At 34.5% G+C, this 20,425-nt stretch overlaps 2 protein-coding genes across 2 annotated transcripts; one reads left to right on the top strand and one right to left on the bottom strand.

Annotated features, from left to right (window-relative positions):
- Nucleotides 1-1,383: 1,383 nt before the first annotated feature.
- Nucleotides 1,384-13,476, top strand: LOC110452144 (cartilage intermediate layer protein 1-like). Its single transcript, XM_021500504.1, has 9 exons — nt 1,384-1,597; nt 3,518-3,565; nt 3,833-4,009; nt 4,870-5,184; nt 6,912-7,020; nt 9,162-9,313; nt 9,834-11,566; nt 12,247-12,497; nt 12,858-13,476. The coding sequence occupies exons 1-9, from the start codon at nt 1,384-1,386 to the stop codon at nt 13,072-13,074; spliced, it is 3,216 nt and encodes a 1,071-aa protein (XP_021356179.1). The 3' UTR covers nt 13,075-13,476.
- Nucleotides 13,477-15,555: 2,079 nt separating this feature from the next.
- LOC110452150 lies at nt 15,556-20,425 on the bottom strand. Its single transcript, XM_021500511.1, has 5 exons — nt 20,347-20,425; nt 20,167-20,249; nt 17,659-18,341; nt 16,696-16,928; nt 15,556-15,893 (listed from the first exon to the last, which is right to left on the bottom strand). Exons 2-5 carry the CDS (start codon nt 20,243-20,245, stop codon nt 15,641-15,643), a joined length of 1,248 nt encoding a protein of 415 aa, XP_021356186.1. The 5' UTR covers nt 20,246-20,249; nt 20,347-20,425; the 3' UTR covers nt 15,556-15,640.

Here is a 20,425-nt window from a genome sequence, read left to right on the forward strand (position 1 = left end):
AAAAAAAAAAAAAAAAAAAGTAATGTAAAGCTGCTTCATTGAATATCTCTAACTATCATTCCGCTCGATGTCTATTCTCTTCCAATTTTGTAATAATTAAACATTTGTGGGTATTTTCCTTCATCTGCAAGTCGTGAATTAAAATATATACATAGTATATAAATAGTATGCATACCGACAACATAAGGTTTATATGGCGCGAACGTTGACCATATAGAAAGTATAAAAGAGTATATTCTACTTTCGTGGCTTAGAATGACTTAAGTAACATTCAATTACCCAAAGTATCAATAAACATCTCTATAATATATACAAGTCAACATCATAATTATGTACTAAGAAGTTGGTATTATAATGGGTAATTTTTCTAATAATCCAAACCGCCAATTATCATGGTAAATATACATTGTTTAAATCTGTAACAAATGCCTTATGGTGTGACATTTTCACAATGTCACATAAGTCGTTAAACTTTTTCAGAATCAATTTTTAAGAAAAAGATAAATGCGTCTGCATTGAACTATTTTATTCATAACAAAAGATAACACAAATGGTTTAAAATTCGATTACCTCTGTGCACAATCGGATATTGATAGGTCGTCCAACTTACGAACATTGCCGATATTTTCAGATTGATCACTTTCTTGTTTCATTTGTGTTTATAAAACTGTGGTTAGAAAACCGAGGGCCTAAGCTACACTGGTCGTTGTGAAAAGACCTTTGTGGCATGGACTCCTATAAATCGTTATGCAGAAAACGCGATGATTTCATTTTATAGTTCTTTGCACCACATATATAAACTACTCATTTAATTATTTATTTATTTTCATAGTACTTCACTACGATTCTTTGAGTTATAGAAAGTAATTAAGATATAAACTGATGAATGATATGCAAATGAAAAAAGATATATACATTCTTATTTTACCTTAGCTGTAAATAGACGCAGACACTCAAAGCCGTATCAAATAGGCCTAATGCTGTGACTGTGAAATAATTCGTAAATAATATTTATGATAAACTTTGAATGGGAAATTTGTCTGACTGAATATACTGCACTGACATTATGTTGGGATCGTGAAACATCTCGCCGAGAGCCTTGTGGCTTTTGTCCTTAGTTTCTACAGTATTAAAGATTTTTTCATAAGATCACACTTTTTTCTTGGTGCTTATATAATATTCTAAAATGAAAAAGTACATTGGGATGAATGAGACAAATGAATTAAGCTTTATCACCCGCATAGCATATACATACATACTGTGATTAAATTTGTTTGAAGCCTATATTTAGAAGTATAGGTAATGCATTATCCAATGCGCATGTGAATTTATACTGTCACATATAAAAGCCATGCAAGTAAGAATTGGATTCAGTTGCCTGAAATGGAAAAAGAACAGTACATAGTGAGTCCAGGACGAATTGGGTTTCAATCACTCGATGAGTCTTGTGATTCAGGCTTAGCTGACGGCGAATCAACTACGGTAGTAAAGGGAGGACTCAACACCAAAAAGTTGGTGCTCATCGTCGGATCTATAATTGCCGTTGGGGTTATTGCAGCCGTCGGTGTCGGGTTAGGCGTCGCCATCCTCAACAAAGGTTTGTTTATTGCTAATGTCTTCTTTTTAGATACTCCCATATCAAATCTTTTTGATAGTATATGTATGACAATAATGTAATTAAAATATAGGGAGTTTATATTTTGGCCGGTGTTGAAGATGCATCGTTTGATTATATCCTTTTGGCTTTACTATCGTTCAATTAATATCAACAACTGCAAAAATACAGTTCCATGTGCTTTTATCATATATCGAGCGATGATCTCGTGGCTGTTTAAAACAAATGTGAAACTCTGGACAACAGCATTATATGATATATATTTTAGGAGAAGTATACATCATAACAAAATACTGTGTTGTATACCATTTCCCGATTCGTAAGCAATGGTCATTGTTAAATCAAAGGGTTATTTCAAATGAAGCGAGAAAAAGCAAAATAATATTTTCAAAATGTTATAAACAACAAACTATCGATTTAAGCAGATAAGATCAAGAAAACAGAATTTAAGGAATAAAGAAATCGATCAGAAAGAATGACATACGCGAGTTCGACATTGTCCGAGATTGTGACGTCACAGACATCGAACGTCATAAAATTTATTTAAATTATTCAAAGTTCTTAAATATTACTTACGTCAAATAGCTTTCCGTTGACTATACTTAACCACTTACTCGTATGGCAGATTACTTCGGTATTATTACTCGTAAAATTATGAGATATAACATGCTATAATCTTAATTGTTTTGTTTCTTTAAATAATCTTTTCCGTGGAAATGGGTGTTTGTATGTGTTACCCTCCAAGTCTCTCGGATATAAAGGATAAACACCAATCGTTGTGTTTAATGTTGTATTAGTCCTCAAGGGTTAACATAGACGTGTGCCTAGTTCAAAGACCTGATCTGGGACTGCCAAATACCATAGATACAGTGTAATATCACATCACATAATTATCAGGTGCAAATAGTCAGGAAATACAGTTCAGCATCCCCTGACCCCGACAGGTCATATACTAAGCCTTATCTGACAAAAGACAATTAATTCTATGGCCAGCACCGGTGCACTGACAACCAGCAATTAATTTGATACATCTAAACTACAGGACAACAGGAAACTCTATAATTTAACATAATAATTGTCTCAATTACACTAAGTCATATATTTTATCTCAACAGTATGCAAATTCCAACTATGCTTTCGTGTTTATCCTTACAAGCTGTATGACCAAGATTTTGTCGTTGTATTTACACATATCGACTTTGAAATTGGATTTTAACTTGTTCAACTTATATATGTTATTTATAAACACAATTAACTGTTTATGTTAATTGAAGCACTTTGAATCAAAACGAAAGATAGAAGGTAGTATTATCTGATTGTCTTCACAACTGTCAAATAAACATGATATCTATGTGGAATGACGCGTGCAAAAGTACCAACACTTGTTATCCTGCAATGCATTATTTACCAAACATTCATTGAGCTCCTTTTATATGAATTGCATAAAACTTAGTTCGTTTATGACAGTAAAATGTGTTGCATATGCATATTCTTGTTTTATAAAAGATAATTTGGTTGATTAAGTTTGTTTAAAAATGGAGTTTTCGTTTTACTTAATAGCGAGTTGACGACGGGAAAGTCGGTGCTTGCAAAGTTTACACTGATGTGCACTACAAACTACAAACTTGAAACGACATTGAACATAGTTAGATACAGCTGTCAAGAGACCTAGATGAATTCAAGGTTCAGTGAACAAACACAAAAGTAGCGTGGCATAAATTGGACACCTAACCGAGTTTCCATTTTCCCAGTATACGTCATTGTGCCGACTTATGTGCTTCGTTTATTTAAAATAATTTCTCTATGAGATAGGCAAAATCTTTGTATCGATGTTTATCTTCTCGATACTGTTACAACATCTTGCTGTATCTATGCTGTATTCACTGTTTTATAATGTTTCAGATGACTTGCCCCCTGGAACAGGCACCACGCCATCACCATCAGAAAACGGTATTTAAATTTTGTAGATTGGAAATGACATGCTGTTTTCTATATACGTGTATACCGACGAAATATCGAACAAACTATTAACAAAATATTGATCAAAGTTGGATGTGATTCGAACTTTTCTTTTTTTTATTGGAAACAATAAATGCTATGTAATATTGGTAACACGTAAGACTCATGAATGTCCTTACCTGTTTAAAGTCAACTTATATAGTCTTTACCCTGACATTGTTTTATTTTACAAGCATGTATCACTGTAATAATTAACAGACCCTATTGACGGTGAATGGACGTACTGGGACAAGTGGTCTGACTGTTCATTAACTTGTGGAGGAGGAACACAAGTTAGGAGACGAACATGTAGTGCCCCTCCTCCGCTCTTTGGAGGAAAGGTCTGTCCGGGGAAAGATATTCTGACTCGGGAATGCTCGAAATGGAATTGCCCAGGTATTTGATGAAGACATATATTTTTTTTTTACTCCAATGTTCAATCTTCACTCAGCGATCTGCATGATAGGTATGTGGTTGTGTCTGCAGACAAAACACATAATAACTTTATCTATGTCTGCAAACACTATTACAATTAGGAAACCGTATTTATACATTATCCATTTTTTCGAAAAACGAAATGCTAGCAAATCACACTTCTGAGTAACAATATTTCCAAATGTTCACTAATGATACTGATACGGACCTACCTCGATTGTGGAGGATTTTCAAAACCTCAAAAGAATCCTTATAAGCAAAGTTGTATCGCTGGTTTTTCTAGTTGCTCAACCCGGCGGACAAACATATAACACAATGTTTCCGAACATACAGGTTGACGAAGAATATCGACAAGTTTTATCGTCACCAGCAGGATTTCGCATAAAAAAGCTATTCCTCTGTGTGATATGAATGTCAATACTTTTGATGATGCTCATTAGAGTGACATTTGGTTTTGTTGTCACTAGCCGAAATCTCCATGTGATGACGTCAAATTACTTTGATTCGAATTAGATGTACATGGCTTGGGTCATCGATGTAGCAAAAGACGCATACCTTTCTGGAACACCTGGTCTTATTTTTTTTTTATTTTTTTTAAAAAATATTTTCTTTGTTCATATGATACCCTAGTTTTATCGATTTTGAGAGCGAATTATTGTTTTTGTTGCCATTTCAGTATTATCTTGTTGTTGTTTTAAAAACCAATCATGTGTTAGATAACAAAATTATCAGCTTGTCTTGATTCTATGTTTGCTTGATTATTTCTGAAGTTGAAATAAAGTTGTCGAATTGCGAAATAATACACAATGGTTGAATTATAGATTGTGGAAGAATATGTCCTAATGGAGGAACACTTTCCAAAGACTGTGACGTGTGTCTCTGTCAACAAGAAGTTTTGTTCGGGACAGTTCGGGATACCAATAACATACCCCTTCATGGCGTGGATGTGTATTTGTCCTACAAACAATGGGAACCCGTAGCTACAACAAATTATTGGGGAGAGTACAGGGTACAAAGTCTCTGTGTCTCTGCCACTAAACTGCTGTTCAGGAAAGAAGGATTCCTGCAAAACGAAACGATGCCCGTTTCGTTGAACACAACTCACCATCAAGCTCATAGTTTCCTACGGAAATACGGTAAGAAATGTTTTCGAGTTCGTTTTCTAAGATTCCAAAATATGTCTTGTGCATTGATTTAAATTAATAACGCTTCTGAACTTTCAAAAAACATAAGTAATGATAATTAACAGTTTCTCGATAAATAATAGCAAACAAGGGTATACTAGCTTACATACTTCTTGTGAAAATATACAGCAATCTGCTAGAAACTGACCCTGATGATTCACTTTTAACATGTTGTCGTCTGATCCTCTTACTTACAGTATACAAGTCGATTTTATGAGCTGATGGATCTTGTGTACGCTAGGTTGAACAATACACGCAGCATTTACGTTACGGGTGATTATGAACACAAATGTGTTCATCCAATAATGATTGCATAGCATGGTGCTAAACGAGCTAAAGTATTGATCTACACGTAATTGCATGGATGACTATACTCAACGATACATTGGAAGAAAGTGCGTTACGAAATACAAAGATATTGTATTTGACCATGACGTCTGCTTTGTATGTTAGCTTAACAGATATTTTGGATTCATATTTTGGTTTGAAAATATTGATGTGAGAGTACCAGAAATTGTGTAACTCATTTTTATTAATTCATATTTAAGACTTTGCTACATGTTAATTTAATCTTCTTCAAATTAAAGGACGCAATAAAATTCTCCTCAGCTTCACATATTTACAAAACATACAGTTTGATAATATTATGGTTTCCATCCTACCATTCTAATTAAAATTAAAACAGTAAATAGGGGTGATGCAAAGATCTTATTTGAATTAGATTGATGTAGAAACGGCGCGGTGTCGTTTGCGCCGCCATTTGTTGATGCACATTTGACACCTCTTGGACCTTAAGTGTGGCCAGTGTGATCCAATATCATTACATCAAAAACGTTAGCTCTCATCTAATCAGGTAATGCAAATGTCGTCTGAGAGACACACATAACGGGATGTTGTGAGATCTTCAACGTGAAGTGTCAGTTTATAGGATCTAATTCTCATTAGACTGAAACCCTACCAATCTTCATTACAAACGTGACAATTTTTACCTACCATTCGCTAGCTCTTCCTTAGATATATATATCTCTTGTTTATGGATATTAAATTTCACCGTTGATTTTTACTGGAGAGCCTATTTTAAATTTCGCAACAGTCTGTAAACTTTCTTGCTATCCAATAACGAAAATAACACATGGTTTTGCCAGAGGCGCACCTGTAACATTTAACAGTCTGGCATGCTAAAATAAATGTTCATTTGGCTTTTGACCAACATCTTTTCCTTTATGGACGGGACATATCATCACCATGGATTACTCTTTAATTCCACATGGACTAATTGCCGGGTTTTCTGGACGTTCATAGCTTTCCTTTTCTGTAGTTTTCTGTTTGCATTGACTTCGTTGATGCTATGACATGTTCAGAGTTTATCATACGACCATTTCCATATCCTTCTCCGTATCGGTCCGAGACTTCCATATCAGCCCGAGGAGCATATAAACTTCATAGGAAAATAATTCATGTTTCATATAGTAATGTTCTAAATATGAATAAAATACTATGAACAGCAAAGACAGATGGATATTCAGGGTATACACTACCAGTTTGTTTTACACACTGTCCGATGATTTCTGATGGTATATCAATACTTTTTTTTTAATGTGAAACCGGAAGTTAAACGAATATGGCTGGGCAGATAAAATATTTAACTTGTACGCTAATGATATTGATTTGCTTTTTAGAGAAACCACGGATTACAAAACAGCCCGTCAATAAGTACAGATTTGTTGGACAGAGCTCAACACTTTGTTGTCAGGCAAAAGGCTTCCCAACGTTAATGAAATACTCATGGTGAGTAGAAAAGAACTGATTCGTTGGAGTGATTATACTTCGTTACTAATCGGTTGGACATATCTTGTCGTGTGAACATTTGCTAAACTTTTTGTTGCAAGAAGTAAAACGGATCTTAATCTTATTAAAGTTAGCTTTATTTTTTCTTTATTCTTTTCCATACCTTGTTTTGTCTTACATATCGAGCATTTACAAACTGTCTATCGTTTGTCGCTTTATGACATTTTATTATCATACGTTATTATTCATTAAGCATTGATGCAGTTCAAATTGAAACTCTGAGTATGTTTGATATACTGAAAATTAGAATGTGTTGGTCATTTTAAGACCATGTATAGCTTTATGCTTAAATTAAATTCCCTATATATGGTCTCATGAAGCACTGGATATACATGTTTCGGGTTGGTGAATATTTCAGTCACAAACATACAACTTAGATGTTATTATACTGGCAAGTCATTTAATTATATTTACCATTGCCTGTCATTTGAACTGTATTTCCATACCACATTCAAATGATTTTTATATAGGCTATGATGTCATGAGCCGATTGTTAACGTCATAATTAGTTTGACATTATATTTGTTACGTTGGATACCACTTTCCCTCTCTGGACAGATGATCATCCTATTTATTATGATATATTATATTTTATTCATTAAACAAGCTTTAACGTAAATTGCATTATTTGAACTAAACGCTGAAAAAAAATGAAATGTCTATGAGAGAAACAGAATAAAAAAGGTAAATTTAAATGGACAATAGCCAAATTTAAACTAAGGCGCGATTCATATTGTCTATGAACGCCAGCTGAAAGAAGTTCAATGTTTTATATGACATTGTGTAATAATGATTAATGCCGATATCAGTGATGTCATGATTCATGATAATTGTTTTCCAGGACGCAGGTTTCATGTGTTGCAAAGAGAAAAAAAAAGTTTATTTTTATTTTTGAAATGATAAAAAACGTCGTAAGTTATAACATGTGTCTTTATATATTTTGATTACTATTTAAATAGAATAATATAAACATGACAGCAAAGCGTCGATATTTATTCAAAGATAAGGGACGGGTCGCCTCGATAAATTGAGAAGTTCGCACTGCCCTTATTACGTCTTTGCTTATAGGACTTACACAACTTAATCATTTAATATATGTTATTATTACGCTTTTGAGGTAATAGCGTTAATATTTGAAGTACAACACTAGTGACAACTGTCTAGATTCACAGATACATACCTGCCAAAGGCTTCAAAAGGCTTCAAAAGGCATTTTTTGGTGAGTTTAGTGCCAAATAAGAGCGCTACAGTCGTCTGCTTTAAACAGCCAGAAGTTTACAAGCAAAACCTGTTAAGTGGGACGGGAACACCCCCTGACATTTTACCCCATATCAATCCGCCATCACATATTAAAATCTACTAAAACTATATATGTTTCTAAAGTTCAATATCTGTAGCTTTCTTTCAATGTAAAATATGTCAACAATTACCTATTTAAATCACTCAGAGGCACTGTATTAAACCGGAACAAATTTTAGGTCGGGGTTACAATCGTATGAAACACTTGCTGATTGGCTGATTTAGTTGTGTGAGTCCTTATATTGATATGTAGATGATACGCAATCAACGAATATTTGTTCGGATTCAGCAGTATTAGATCATATTGTTAATAATATACACATATTGATCTAATTCATCTTTTGTGATCTGATATATCATATTGCTTTCTTGTTTTGTTTTGTCTTCTTTATTTGGTTTCTACTACTTCAACGATATGAAATTGCTACTTGGTTACTGTGTTATTTGTTGTGATATATGTCATTGTTTATGCGTATTATTTTTTTAAGTGGATTACATCAAACATTTTTCAAATTCCGTTGTCCTCAATGTCGCTATTACTTCTTTACTTATATCATTTTATGCACACACAAAAAAAAAGTTATGATACACTTTGTTCATTTTAAGAATGTAAATAATCAGTCATACCGAACGAGGTGTTTCTGATAGGAATTGTTTCATACAGGTAATGAAGGAATTGATTAGCTTTTCAATCTTTAACCGTTGGCACATCCAGATCTTTGTGAAAGAATAGTTTTTTATTAAGTATTTTGAATATAACTTAAACAACGTTTAAAAAATAGGTATAAAGATGGAAAACAAATATCACAAGACTTGAGCTCTGGAACACTGAGGTTACCTAACCTACAAAAAATGGACGAGGGGATTTACTCATGTATGGCAGAGTCTGAAGCTGGAATCGTCAAATCAGAAAGCGTGCTGGTCAATGTGAAAGGTAACTGGTCTTGATCTACAGTATTCCTATGTATATATGCCACGCGTGACTTTTATTTATTTTCAAAATCTATTTACTCCAAGGATTGAGACCTTTTGATGACATTCTATCGGGAAAATGATGAGCAATTGCATTTCAAAATTGCGCATGAGACATCTTAAATTTGTTAAAACTATTGAGCTCGCTCTTAATTGGCTAATATTGCTTTGAACAATTATTAACAGTGAAATTCATAAATCACCATGATAATATGGAGCTGTTGCCTCCTTTACATCTTAATAACAAATGTTTGTAATCTAAATTGATTGCTTAAAATTGTATAAAAAGAAGATCCAGCAATGTTTTAAATAAACAGTTTACCATACTTTAATGGCACACATTCTCATCTTTACGTTCATGGTGTCACATATGATGTACACACAGATGCACAAATACATTATATTTCGTCCTACGAAAGCTATGATTTTGGCTTACTAAATTCTACACGTTTGTTACGATTGCCATTCTATTGTCTATCCAGATGTTTCAAAGGACACGTGTGACAAGTATCCCGTATCAAAGAAAGAGAGATTACCTGCTGGATGTTTTGCTACAGTCAACGGTGTTCAGCAAAATGAAGTAGATATCGGACAATGTGTTCAACTACCGTGCATCACATCGACAGACATTGATAATGGGACATGTGAAGAATGGTGGCCGTCAAAATGCTGCAATGTCGAAACAGTTGATAGAATCGAGGTTACATGCCCAGACTTTACGTATTCATTAAATAAAATCGAAACATGTGGTTGCAGTTTGGGAACAACTGTTACAAGAGTAACAGCATTTGCCTATGGTATTAGGAATGGAACACGTGTACCTTTCCAAAGAGGGAAAGTATTTGTTGATGGAGGCAAACTCACATATTCAAGTTCATCTGGAATGCTTTCTTTCAGTATTCCTTTTGAAAAGACAGAAGTTACTCTTTCCCTTCAGGAGGACATCAAGGGAGAGTTCCTGGACTCGATTAAGACATTGAAGTTAACTCCTGGAAAAATGATGACCGTGAACGTTATATTACCATTACGGCCAATCCCTGTATCATTCAATACCAGAATGGGATTAAGCATCCCCCTCAATAATGTAGATGGTGCTGACAGAGTGGCAACGGTTTCTATTCCTTCAGACTCTATGTTGGATAAAGACGGTAACAAATATGAAGGTGCGGCTAATGCTTTTGTTAACTTCATGGATCCAAGAAAACTCGAGGATCTGCAGGCCGCTGACGGAAGTTTCACGACTTTAGATGACAACGGAAATGCAGCACCTCTTGAAACATTCGGAATGTTTCGTATGCATTTTGAGGATAACTCAGGTAGTGAATTGTCCCTTTCTGGACCAATAACTACACAGATGGATGCTAGTTTGTTCAATATATCACAAGACAAGGATGGAAATCCGGATTTATCAATGTGGCACCTGGATCCAAACACCGGAAAATGGGTAGAACAGGGAGCATTCCGATATGTTCAAACCCAGGGGAAGCGTAGATTGTTAGCAAAAACATTGATTGAAGGAACGATTGATCCCAGTAGCATCCCTAAAATAGATTTGATGTATACGTCAGTAACATCGAAAACAATAAGCCGTCCGATCTACTCTAATTGTGATAAAAACCGCATAATTGGTTATACGTACAGCAGATATATACAGAAGAATCCACCCGCACCTAAAGACGATGCCTGCTATGTCAGGGTTCGAACATACACTGACTTCACACTCACAGATTATTTGAAAGGAGTGACTGTAACTGCTATTACAAAGGAACTGAACGGTCCTCGTTTTAAAGGCATCAGTACATCATCAACTGATGAAAACGGCATTGCGTGCGTGGAAATATTCTGCAACTCCATTGTGTATCTGTACACGACGTTTGGAACTCAGATGTACGCTACTGATCAGCACAGCCTTCCTGACAATTATCCGTTCAAGAACATTCAAAATTTAACACAAGTACAGTTCACGTCCATAGACCCGTACATTAATCAGCCTCGAAGTGACAAAATGTACAGCCCTGCTTATGATTTCAAAAAGAAACCACAATGTGAAAAGCCTTCCTTTTCTGATGGACTTTTTCAATTTGCTCCGATCAAAAAGGAAAATAGACTAGAGACATCTCTTAGAATAAATGTCCTTGACCAAAGACTGGCCTGGTATACAAGACCTGTTGAAGATCCACTACATAAATCATGCTTCATAAAGTTGAATATTAAGGTAAATAAAGATGTTGATGAATTATATTCATTTTTTTGCGATGAAGTAATGTTATATATTTAGATCAGAGGGAACGCATAATATTTGGTAGCATTTTTTATGTGTCTTTACAACATCATTTAAGATACCCTGTTTCTATTTCAACGAATAATAATAAATCCGATTAACTTGTCTATTGTCTGATAAAGAATGTAACCAGATTTTTTTGAAATATAAATTATAAATGTTAAGGTGTTCTACACCAGTTTTTAGTTTCATCAACCGCTTATTTCAAATAAATGCATTTATAGTTGGTATAGATTGACATTTGATTAAAAATATGCATTTAAGAGACTGAAGTTGAGATTTGTTCAAAACAGGTTTAATCCGTCACAGCTTAGTGAAAAGGATTTACAAGATATATTATATCTTATAGTATTCATTCGTGTCATTACCCATTATTTATTGTCATTATTAGTTGTTTTTGCAACATGAAATATTTCTATTTTAATTGACAAAGTATCAACCACATGAACAAAATATGGTTTTCTATTTAAGCAGAATTTGTTCTTTATATAACCAATATTGAGGTATTTTTAAAAATGTTTGTTAACAAAATACCAATAGTTAACTGATTAAATATGCCGCGTGACATGTATACCTTTGCGAATTAATTGAACATTCATTGCTTTCTTTTTCAGTCAAACATTCACAGTTTTGACATAATCAGCAAGAGCTTCATACAGGATGACCCCTCACAACGTGATGAGTATGGAACTTACTTTACATCTCCCTACTGGGATGAGACCACAGATCGCCGGTACTCCAAAGCGGCATGTATTGAGTTCCGATGTTCCGGGCTGGTTGTGGACGGGGCAACGAAAACACAGAATGTACCGACATTGGTGTACATCTACGTGGCGAGCGACGAAGGAGCAAGGTGCACTATCGAGTAAGTATATACCAAAATAATACGCGTTTCATGAAGACTTGCATTGGTTTGATATACAATGTAATAACAAGGTTCGATATTAAAGATAGCTTTAACATTTTGTTATATACCAACCGTTAGTGATATATAGCCATTGTTTATCGCAAAGTTTCAAATGCTTAGATGGTATTGTGTTCTATTTTGTTGTTAACTATATACGTAGTTATCATATAAAGCACATGTCATATTACTCATAATACATATTGCATTTCATACAAGAAATCAAAGGGCCAACAAATCTCCATGTAATGCATACTTCGTTTTGAAATATTAAATGACACTCATAAAGATTGTTACTTTAATTATGTATGTTTTGTACAGTTCCAGTTCCGTTGCCGTTAATCAAACCGGAATGGGAAATAGCTATGTATTTTTGGCTAACCCGAGAGATCAATATGGCCAGCAATATGGAGTTTTTATCAGAAACCAGCCGGCTGATGACGTCAGACAGATGTGTGAAAGTGGGACAACATCCGGTAGTGTTTCCTCTACGATGAAACCTGACAAGAACCCAGCTTTCCAGTTAACGTGCATATAATAGTATCCTATGTATCAAAATATATCCAGACTCTATATACACTTCCTTTTTCAGAATTAATTTGATTCCGAACGATTCATAATAAAAATCATAATAGATAGATAAAGGACGTCATGTATTTGCCGCTAGAGTTAAGAGTTTGACAAATGCGAATACATATTCGCTTAACTGGTTTCTATTTTTGTTTTAAAGTGTGTGGCTATGTTTCTCACATCAAATCCTTCTTAATTGAGTTAAAATTATGCTGCCTTGTAATGTTTTGAAACTATTATACACATATTGTCTAGTGTGAAATCAAGTTAAATGAAAACACATGTTTATGTCAATACATTGTCAAATTATTGACGCAACAATTCTGTTACAATTATCAAAATACCTTTTTACCGTAAATAAACAGATGAGTGTCCCTCTCAAGATTGTTTTGTTCCTTTAAAGTAATGCTTGTATACCTTCTTGTCCGTATTCAAAATCCATTTTGAATTGTTCGGTAATCTATTCTTTCTAATTCAACTAAATATGTTTACAAAAGTTTCCACATTGTATCGGATAATTTAAACGACATTCAATGCAACAGGGAATTGTCAATTGTCATACGAACATGTATATCAGGTTCTGTTCTTAAACCACCTAACCGTTGTAATTATTTTTAGAGTTCAAGATATTATCGATACAAAGCCGAAAGGCAAGAAATAAAGAAAAGATAGAAACACTTATCGAATTATAACTGGTAAACATTCGGCGAAAGGGTAATAAAACAAAGCCTCTTGTGCATATTGAGCCATGAACCGTGAAAAGAATCGAAAACAAATGTCCTCTTGATGATACTTCAGAAGCACTGTCCCACTGCAGACAAAGCACTCATTACTTCCACAGTGCTTTACCATACACACATGTACAGCAACGTCCAATTAATTTGGTTTCGTGGACAACTGTAGTGAGACTTCATCTGACGAGGTAACGTATCTTAATTAATCGACTGTATTGCAAATCTGAGGACGAGTGTTGTACTCCCGGTTGGCCCGGTGGCATTTTTAACTCTTAGAAACACTGTTGTTTACTTTTTGTTGGTACATTACGTATATAGTGTTCCATAAAATCTGCAATGTATGTGTTTCTTTTCACATCTAATTGGTTAAAGCAATTGTAATTCTGGTAATAAAATGATTATATGATCAGACCCGTTGATAATAAATACAGTTGTGTGACCGCACAACGCACCAAAAATACCGTGCACACACCGTTCATACATCGTTCACACACCGTCCGCACATCGTCTACAGATGGTGCGCACAACTGGGCGATTTAACAATCGTTCGCCCCGTTGTGCGCTTCCCTCCTCACAACTGTGCGATTTGGTACAATTTGTTGATCAATATTACGGAATGAAAAAAACCGTAAACTGTATATCTTACTGTAATTTTTCATCAAAATAATTAAGATTACGTTCAATTTTACAATGCGTGTAGAACAATATACAGTGACCGTTAGACTGTCAATACTGGGGATTTGGCTCCTAGCTAGGTAACAGAACAGGTAAATAACGATTTGATGAGTGACCGGAGTTTTACCTGGCCTGTACCTGACACATATAGCTGCTATGTGATACCGTATGACCGTTATGAAAACACATCTGTACGTTGAGTATTTGTTATTTGCATTCGTTCTGATCTAGAGCTCCCCTTACCTTGGGGAGTTACGTAAGTGCCCCGGGCGGGGAAAAACTACGGTTGAGATACAAAGTGGCTATGGTCGTTTAAAAAACACTGAAGCACCATTTCTAAATTTAAGAAAGTATAGACAGAAGATAAGCTTATAGATGTAGCTAGAATATAGAAACATACTCAACAATCAAGTTTATATGTTTAAACACCAAACCGTATATATTGTTAAGTCATTCCTCAATTTACACCAACCACGATTGTTATCGCACAACGTTCGTCGATCGTCCGCACAAATGTGCGCAAGCAATGATCGTCCAATTTTTATCGTTCACACTCCGTGCACACATCGTGCGCACACGTTGTGCGATCCCACAACTGTATATATATATACATGGATTGTCTTAACCGAAGTGGTTTTTGAGTTTGCAGGTTCATAAAATACCTTCAATGTTTGTGAAATCGAGAAGAGAAAATTTGTTTTTTCAAGAATAGGGAAATTGAAGTAAATATCTCTTTCATTAACATCATTACATTATGCTAGTGGAACAAAAGTTATATCGAAATATGTCTCAGCCAATCATAGCGGCCACGGCGGCGGCGGCGGCAATATTTGATGTCTGATCGAGAAAAAATAATACACATCTGCATATGTATATCAATATATACTTATGTGAAGTTTCATAAGTATGCATCGCAGGAAGCGTCCGATAAACATTTGGAAGAAAAAGAAGAAAACATGGGTCCAATCATGTAGTTCTCATAATATAGTAATGAAGAAAACATGCAAAATATCGTAATGTATTTTATATTTTATTTATTCTAAATTGAATATGGGTTCGCGTATGAAATATTAATGAATCTTAACAAGTTCATTAAATTACATGTACAAGTACACACAAACTCAATCAGCCAACTAAATTATCAGACGGTAAATTCGCCTCACATGTAAACTGAAAGGCATAGCCTGTATCTGGGTTCATTTCGTAATTGTCAATTATATCATTGGCCCCGGTAAAGCAAAGTGACTTAGCAACCTTTCGGACTTTATTAAAATATATACCAGCATTCGGCCCATAATCATCATGAGGTGTCAAGGATATTTCAAAGTTAGAGTTGGTTATATTGAAGCCGCCCGATTGAAAATCCGGTGAAATATTACTGCAAATAAAATAAAACTTGTAAGCATCTACAAAAAATCGTAAAATCCCAGAATTAACAGTACATATCAGCATCAAATACGACTTAAATACAGTCTTGCTGAATTCCTTTAACATTTCATGTCCCTCCAAGATGGTGGTTACATTTTTGTTTACTATTTGCAGGCAATGTACACTGGAAGCAGATTTTTGATGCATTATGAGTAATCAGTGCTCTTCTTAAAAATAAAACGTTGTTTGGCGAATGGATTTTTCGCCTAATGAAGAATTGAACTACTCGGCAACCGAGCAGTCTAAAACACACTCAGATTAACAAAAGGTTTGGTTAGTGAGGTGGTAGAGCGCTAGGCTTGTGACCTTGAGATGTAAAAATCGACTTCAAGCAAAGTCTTTATCCATTTATTTAAATTTCATTTATGCTATTGTTTTCAACAGGGCATTTATTAGTGTAAGATGTTATCAAACATACCCTTTGAACAGTGTGCAAGGTGGTAGATCTACGGGTAAATGAAACTGCAGAACGGCGAGACACAGATAACTTTTCAACTTTTTTCTAGTTATAAATATGAACCCAAATCGCAGACAAATCATAACTTTGAAAGGTCGCCTTTCCGTGTCATTTGTTAATAATCTGTTTAGTTTATTGTAAATATTGATGAAATCATAGATCTTTCATTATTGTATGCTGCAGCTGTATAAATATCAAGAATTATCATAACAGTTTGAATAAGCATCATTGAATCGTTTATTTATTGCCGCTTAGTAAAATTACTAGAGTAGCATTTCAAGAATGAAATACATACCTTTTCCTGCAAGAAACTGATCTAGGAACTGTCAGTTTTCCTTCTAATCTCGTAGCGATGATTTTCCCACTGCTCGGATCTTCATAGGGGCATCTGTATTCTATACATGCCGCTCTATTCAAAATATTGCCAGCCTTTGGGTCTTCTTTTGGTCCTGACGTCATACTTCCGTAATAGAAGTTACTTTGGTTATTGTAACTTTCCAGTTTGATACTGACGTTATAGAATGGTGTCTACAAAGGAAATGCCGTACAATATTACCATAAATAAAATTTGCATATTGAAACTAAAATATCACATCAGATGATATTGTCGTCATGACGATTAACTTGTAACCGTTTATTGCAGAGCAGAACCGAATTAACTGCGAAATTTTAAAATCCAAAATCAGATTAGGCTTGTTAATGTCTACTGGGGAAAGAACACTCAATGTCCTCCAGGAATATGTCAGTTTATATAATATTTGTAGATCTATCATTTTCCCCCTCAAAATAAAGACAAAATAAAGAAAAATGTTAATTATGTCCCTTGCTTAATAGTTGAAAGTATTATTGCTTTTGTAAGACAAGTGGCATTTGATCACATGTACACGCATAGCCTTTCATGTGACATTTAAAAGCATAACCACCTACCTTTTTTCCTAAAGCATATAGAAATGCATATTTTCTATAAAAACTGTTACTAAAAGATTCAGATATCCACATTCCTGAACAAGAAGCCCATTATATGTTCTACCCCGATTGCTATAGATGTTAATAATTAAAATAATGTAGACTGCCATATTTTTTGTTACACATTATCCTAGAAAAGCTTGTTCGCTAAGCCTTAATAATGTTATGAAACGTCGTCATATATCCCATTTAGTAAAACAACACATGCTGAAATGTCTGTTTTTGACAAAATAATAACAAATGCAACAAGGAGTTGTAACAAATGTTGTATGATAAAAACCGAAATAAATACCTGGACCTTGACCTTGATGTAGCAGACCTTATATCCAGACTCGCCCTCACGTAGTGGGTACCACGATTCGTCGTAAGAGAGTTTTGATGCATTTGTGTTTTCTTCGAATTTATCCGGTGGTCCAAGGAAATGAAAACCGATGTAATAAGCTAATGGCTGTGGATTTTTGCACTCAGGAAGAAAGCCTTTTGTATAAACAGGACCAGGCGGATGAAAGAAAGCTGGAATCTGATATATTTTTTTTAACAGTATTTCGGTTGCACTTAATGACGTACTGCTTAATTGACTTGGCATCAATTGATTGGCAGCTATATGTAAGCGCTCGATTCCAGTATCGACAAATATTATAGCATTTTTTCTACATATTGTTCGAACACATGCGTTACCGTTTATATCAGTTTGGGCTTCTGTATAGCCCGTGAAATTAATGTTATTGTCCGAGTGCGTCGGGTCTATAACTAGCGCAAACACAGACACATTATTTGCCGGGTACTTAAGTGCTGAACTCTTGAAGACTTTAACATTGACGTAGCAGTAATGTATACGAAGACCATCCAGCATGGAGGCTTCAGTCAAGTAGTTCACTTGTGCATCGTAGGTAGAGTCCGATCCATTGTCGAGAGTGAAATTTCGTGCTCTATCAAAAAGTAGTGCTCTGTGCACGTGTATTTTTCTTGCCGGTACTGAAATATAAACAACTATCACTTCATAGTATCGAAAAATGTACATCTATTTTGCGTGATGCAATAGTGCGTTTCTGCTTCAAGCGCATTAAGGTAAAATAACTGAATTATTTAATAGTATCTCTCAAAGTTGAAATAGAAAGAGAATCTGACGACATTTTGCTAGAAATAATATATAATGTCTATAAAACTGCTATGTTGGGTGAAACCTCAGATTTTGCGTTAAATGATTACGAAGGGGTGCGCAAAATTTTAAGGAATGATATCGGTTTTGTACGTATCTTCACATTATTTATTTGATTATAATGATATACATAGAAATCTCGGTCAAATCCAAGTAATATCACCTCATCAAAATGAGAACCAGGAAACCATGACAACACCAATGAGTGTGATACATACTACTGTGTTGTATGTTTGACCGTCAGTAGTCGTCATTTATCAAAGAAATCATGATATGCAATACTGAATCAACTGCGATGTAAACATCAAAGGCTTAGAAAGTATGATGCTTATCGTATAGTTAATTAGTACGTCTTCCATGAAAATAACGTTGCTTGTAAAACTCGAGATATAGGCTGTTGTTGTTCATGACGAAAAAACGATCGACGTGGTCATTGAATTTCTTGTTATTTATAATAGTACATCCTCGAAATATACTAACGTGAAATTGAAATATTTGATAAGGTTGTGTAACCATTCCTTATGATCTCATTAATAAATTCAACTTCATATGAGGCACAGTAAACAAGTGGTAAGACGCCGGGCTCGTGAACCAATTGTTTACCGTGCGAGTCACGTCACGTTGTATCTTTGAACAAGATACTTTTCTCCGCTTGCTCCAGTCTACTCAGCTGAAAAATATTACTTGACTAGGCAGTGATAGAATTGTTGATTGCTAGATGTGAGTGCACAGAACCGGCTCTATGCTCCCCATGGAGTTGACAAAGATATTGGCTGGTTGCAAAGGCCCAATAACCACCTTTGAGACAATCTACGACCTAGGTTTTGATTAAGCGGTATATAAGAACATCGCATTATTAATTATTATTATTTATGAAAACAAAAATAAGTTGGACTGAATGGGTAAATAATTCGTTCCCATAGAAATGCATAAAGTTTGAAAAATATAGCTTGCCAACTCGTAAGAAAACCATATAAATAATAGTCAACCAGCTGCTCAATCAGTCTCACAAGTTCGAAATCAATATGTTTTTATTTGGAGTTTGTTTTTATCACGAAATATGACTTTTGTTTTTTTTTTGCAAACTTCAATTATTACTTTTATATGATTGACACAGTTATCAAGAGGGGAATCAGTTGTGCCAGGTGTTGTATAAAACAATCTGATTTCCCATTTGGTTTGTGTTTACAAATTTGGATGTTTACATGTGGTTGTTAGAGTCAAAGCTTTATCGTGGTTTATTTCAAGGATAATATTTCAAAGCCAATTTTTTTTTCTTCATTTACCTATCTATATAACGTCTCATTGGCTTTTGAAAACAATATGAACATTTATGAAAAGTTAGATAAATATGTTACAAAGTTACAAAGTTTGTAGTATTTATCAAAGAGGTGTGATTGATAACAAGATGCCTTTTGTAACACAGACCGTTTTCTTTATTGCACATTTAATTATGCAAAGTTACTTACGTCAAATTTCAGAATAAACAGTAAGTTGAGTTGAAGATGTGAACCATAGGAAAACAGTTTCCATTGATTTAAATAGGGATACATAGATTAATAGAATAAAAACATGAGATTTCCTTATTTCAGTAAAAACATATGAACATTTAACTTTAAATATTTTGCATGAATGTCTCACCTTGTTGACCGATGACAAAATGTTGTGATACAAGTGCAACCAATAGCAAATAGCGAACGATCACGAAACAGCAAGTCATTGTTCTGTAATAGATGCAAAATCAATTTATGATCTATTTATTATTCTAGAATGTGTTATAAGACTGTGATATACATGTAGATGTAAAAGAAAAATACAAACCTTTTGCGTGTATCCTTCGACACAATCTTATGAAGTCTATTTGGTGTCCTCTGAGAGTGTGAATATAATGCAGATTTCC

Source organism: Mizuhopecten yessoensis, unplaced genomic scaffold (genome assembly GCF_002113885.1).
Source record: "Mizuhopecten yessoensis strain PY_sf001 unplaced genomic scaffold, ASM211388v2 scaffold6443, whole genome shotgun sequence".
NCBI lineage: Eukaryota > Metazoa > Mollusca > Bivalvia > Pectinida > Pectinidae > Mizuhopecten > Mizuhopecten yessoensis.

Coding starts and splice junctions, on each gene's coding strand:
- LOC110452150 (XM_021500511.1), bottom strand. CDS start 20,245: ATGACTTGCTGTTTCGTGATCGTTCGCTATTTGCTATTGGTTGCACTT. Junction 18,342..20,166: donor TTTTGTCATCGGTCAACAAG/GTGAGACATTCA, acceptor TTTATATTTCAG/TACCGGCAAGAAAAATACAC. Junction 16,929..17,658: donor ACATCAAGGTCAAGGTCCAG/GTATTTATTTCG, acceptor TTTCCTTTGTAG/ACACCATTCTATAACGTCAG.
- LOC110452144 (XM_021500504.1), top strand. CDS start 1,384: ATGGAAAAAGAACAGTACATAGTGAGTCCAGGACGAATTGGGTTTCAA. Junction 1,598..3,517: donor CGTCGCCATCCTCAACAAAG/GTTTGTTTATTG, acceptor ATAATGTTTCAG/ATGACTTGCCCCCTGGAACA. Junction 12,498..12,857: donor GGAGCAAGGTGCACTATCGA/GTAAGTATATAC, acceptor TGTTTTGTACAG/TTCCAGTTCCGTTGCCGTTA.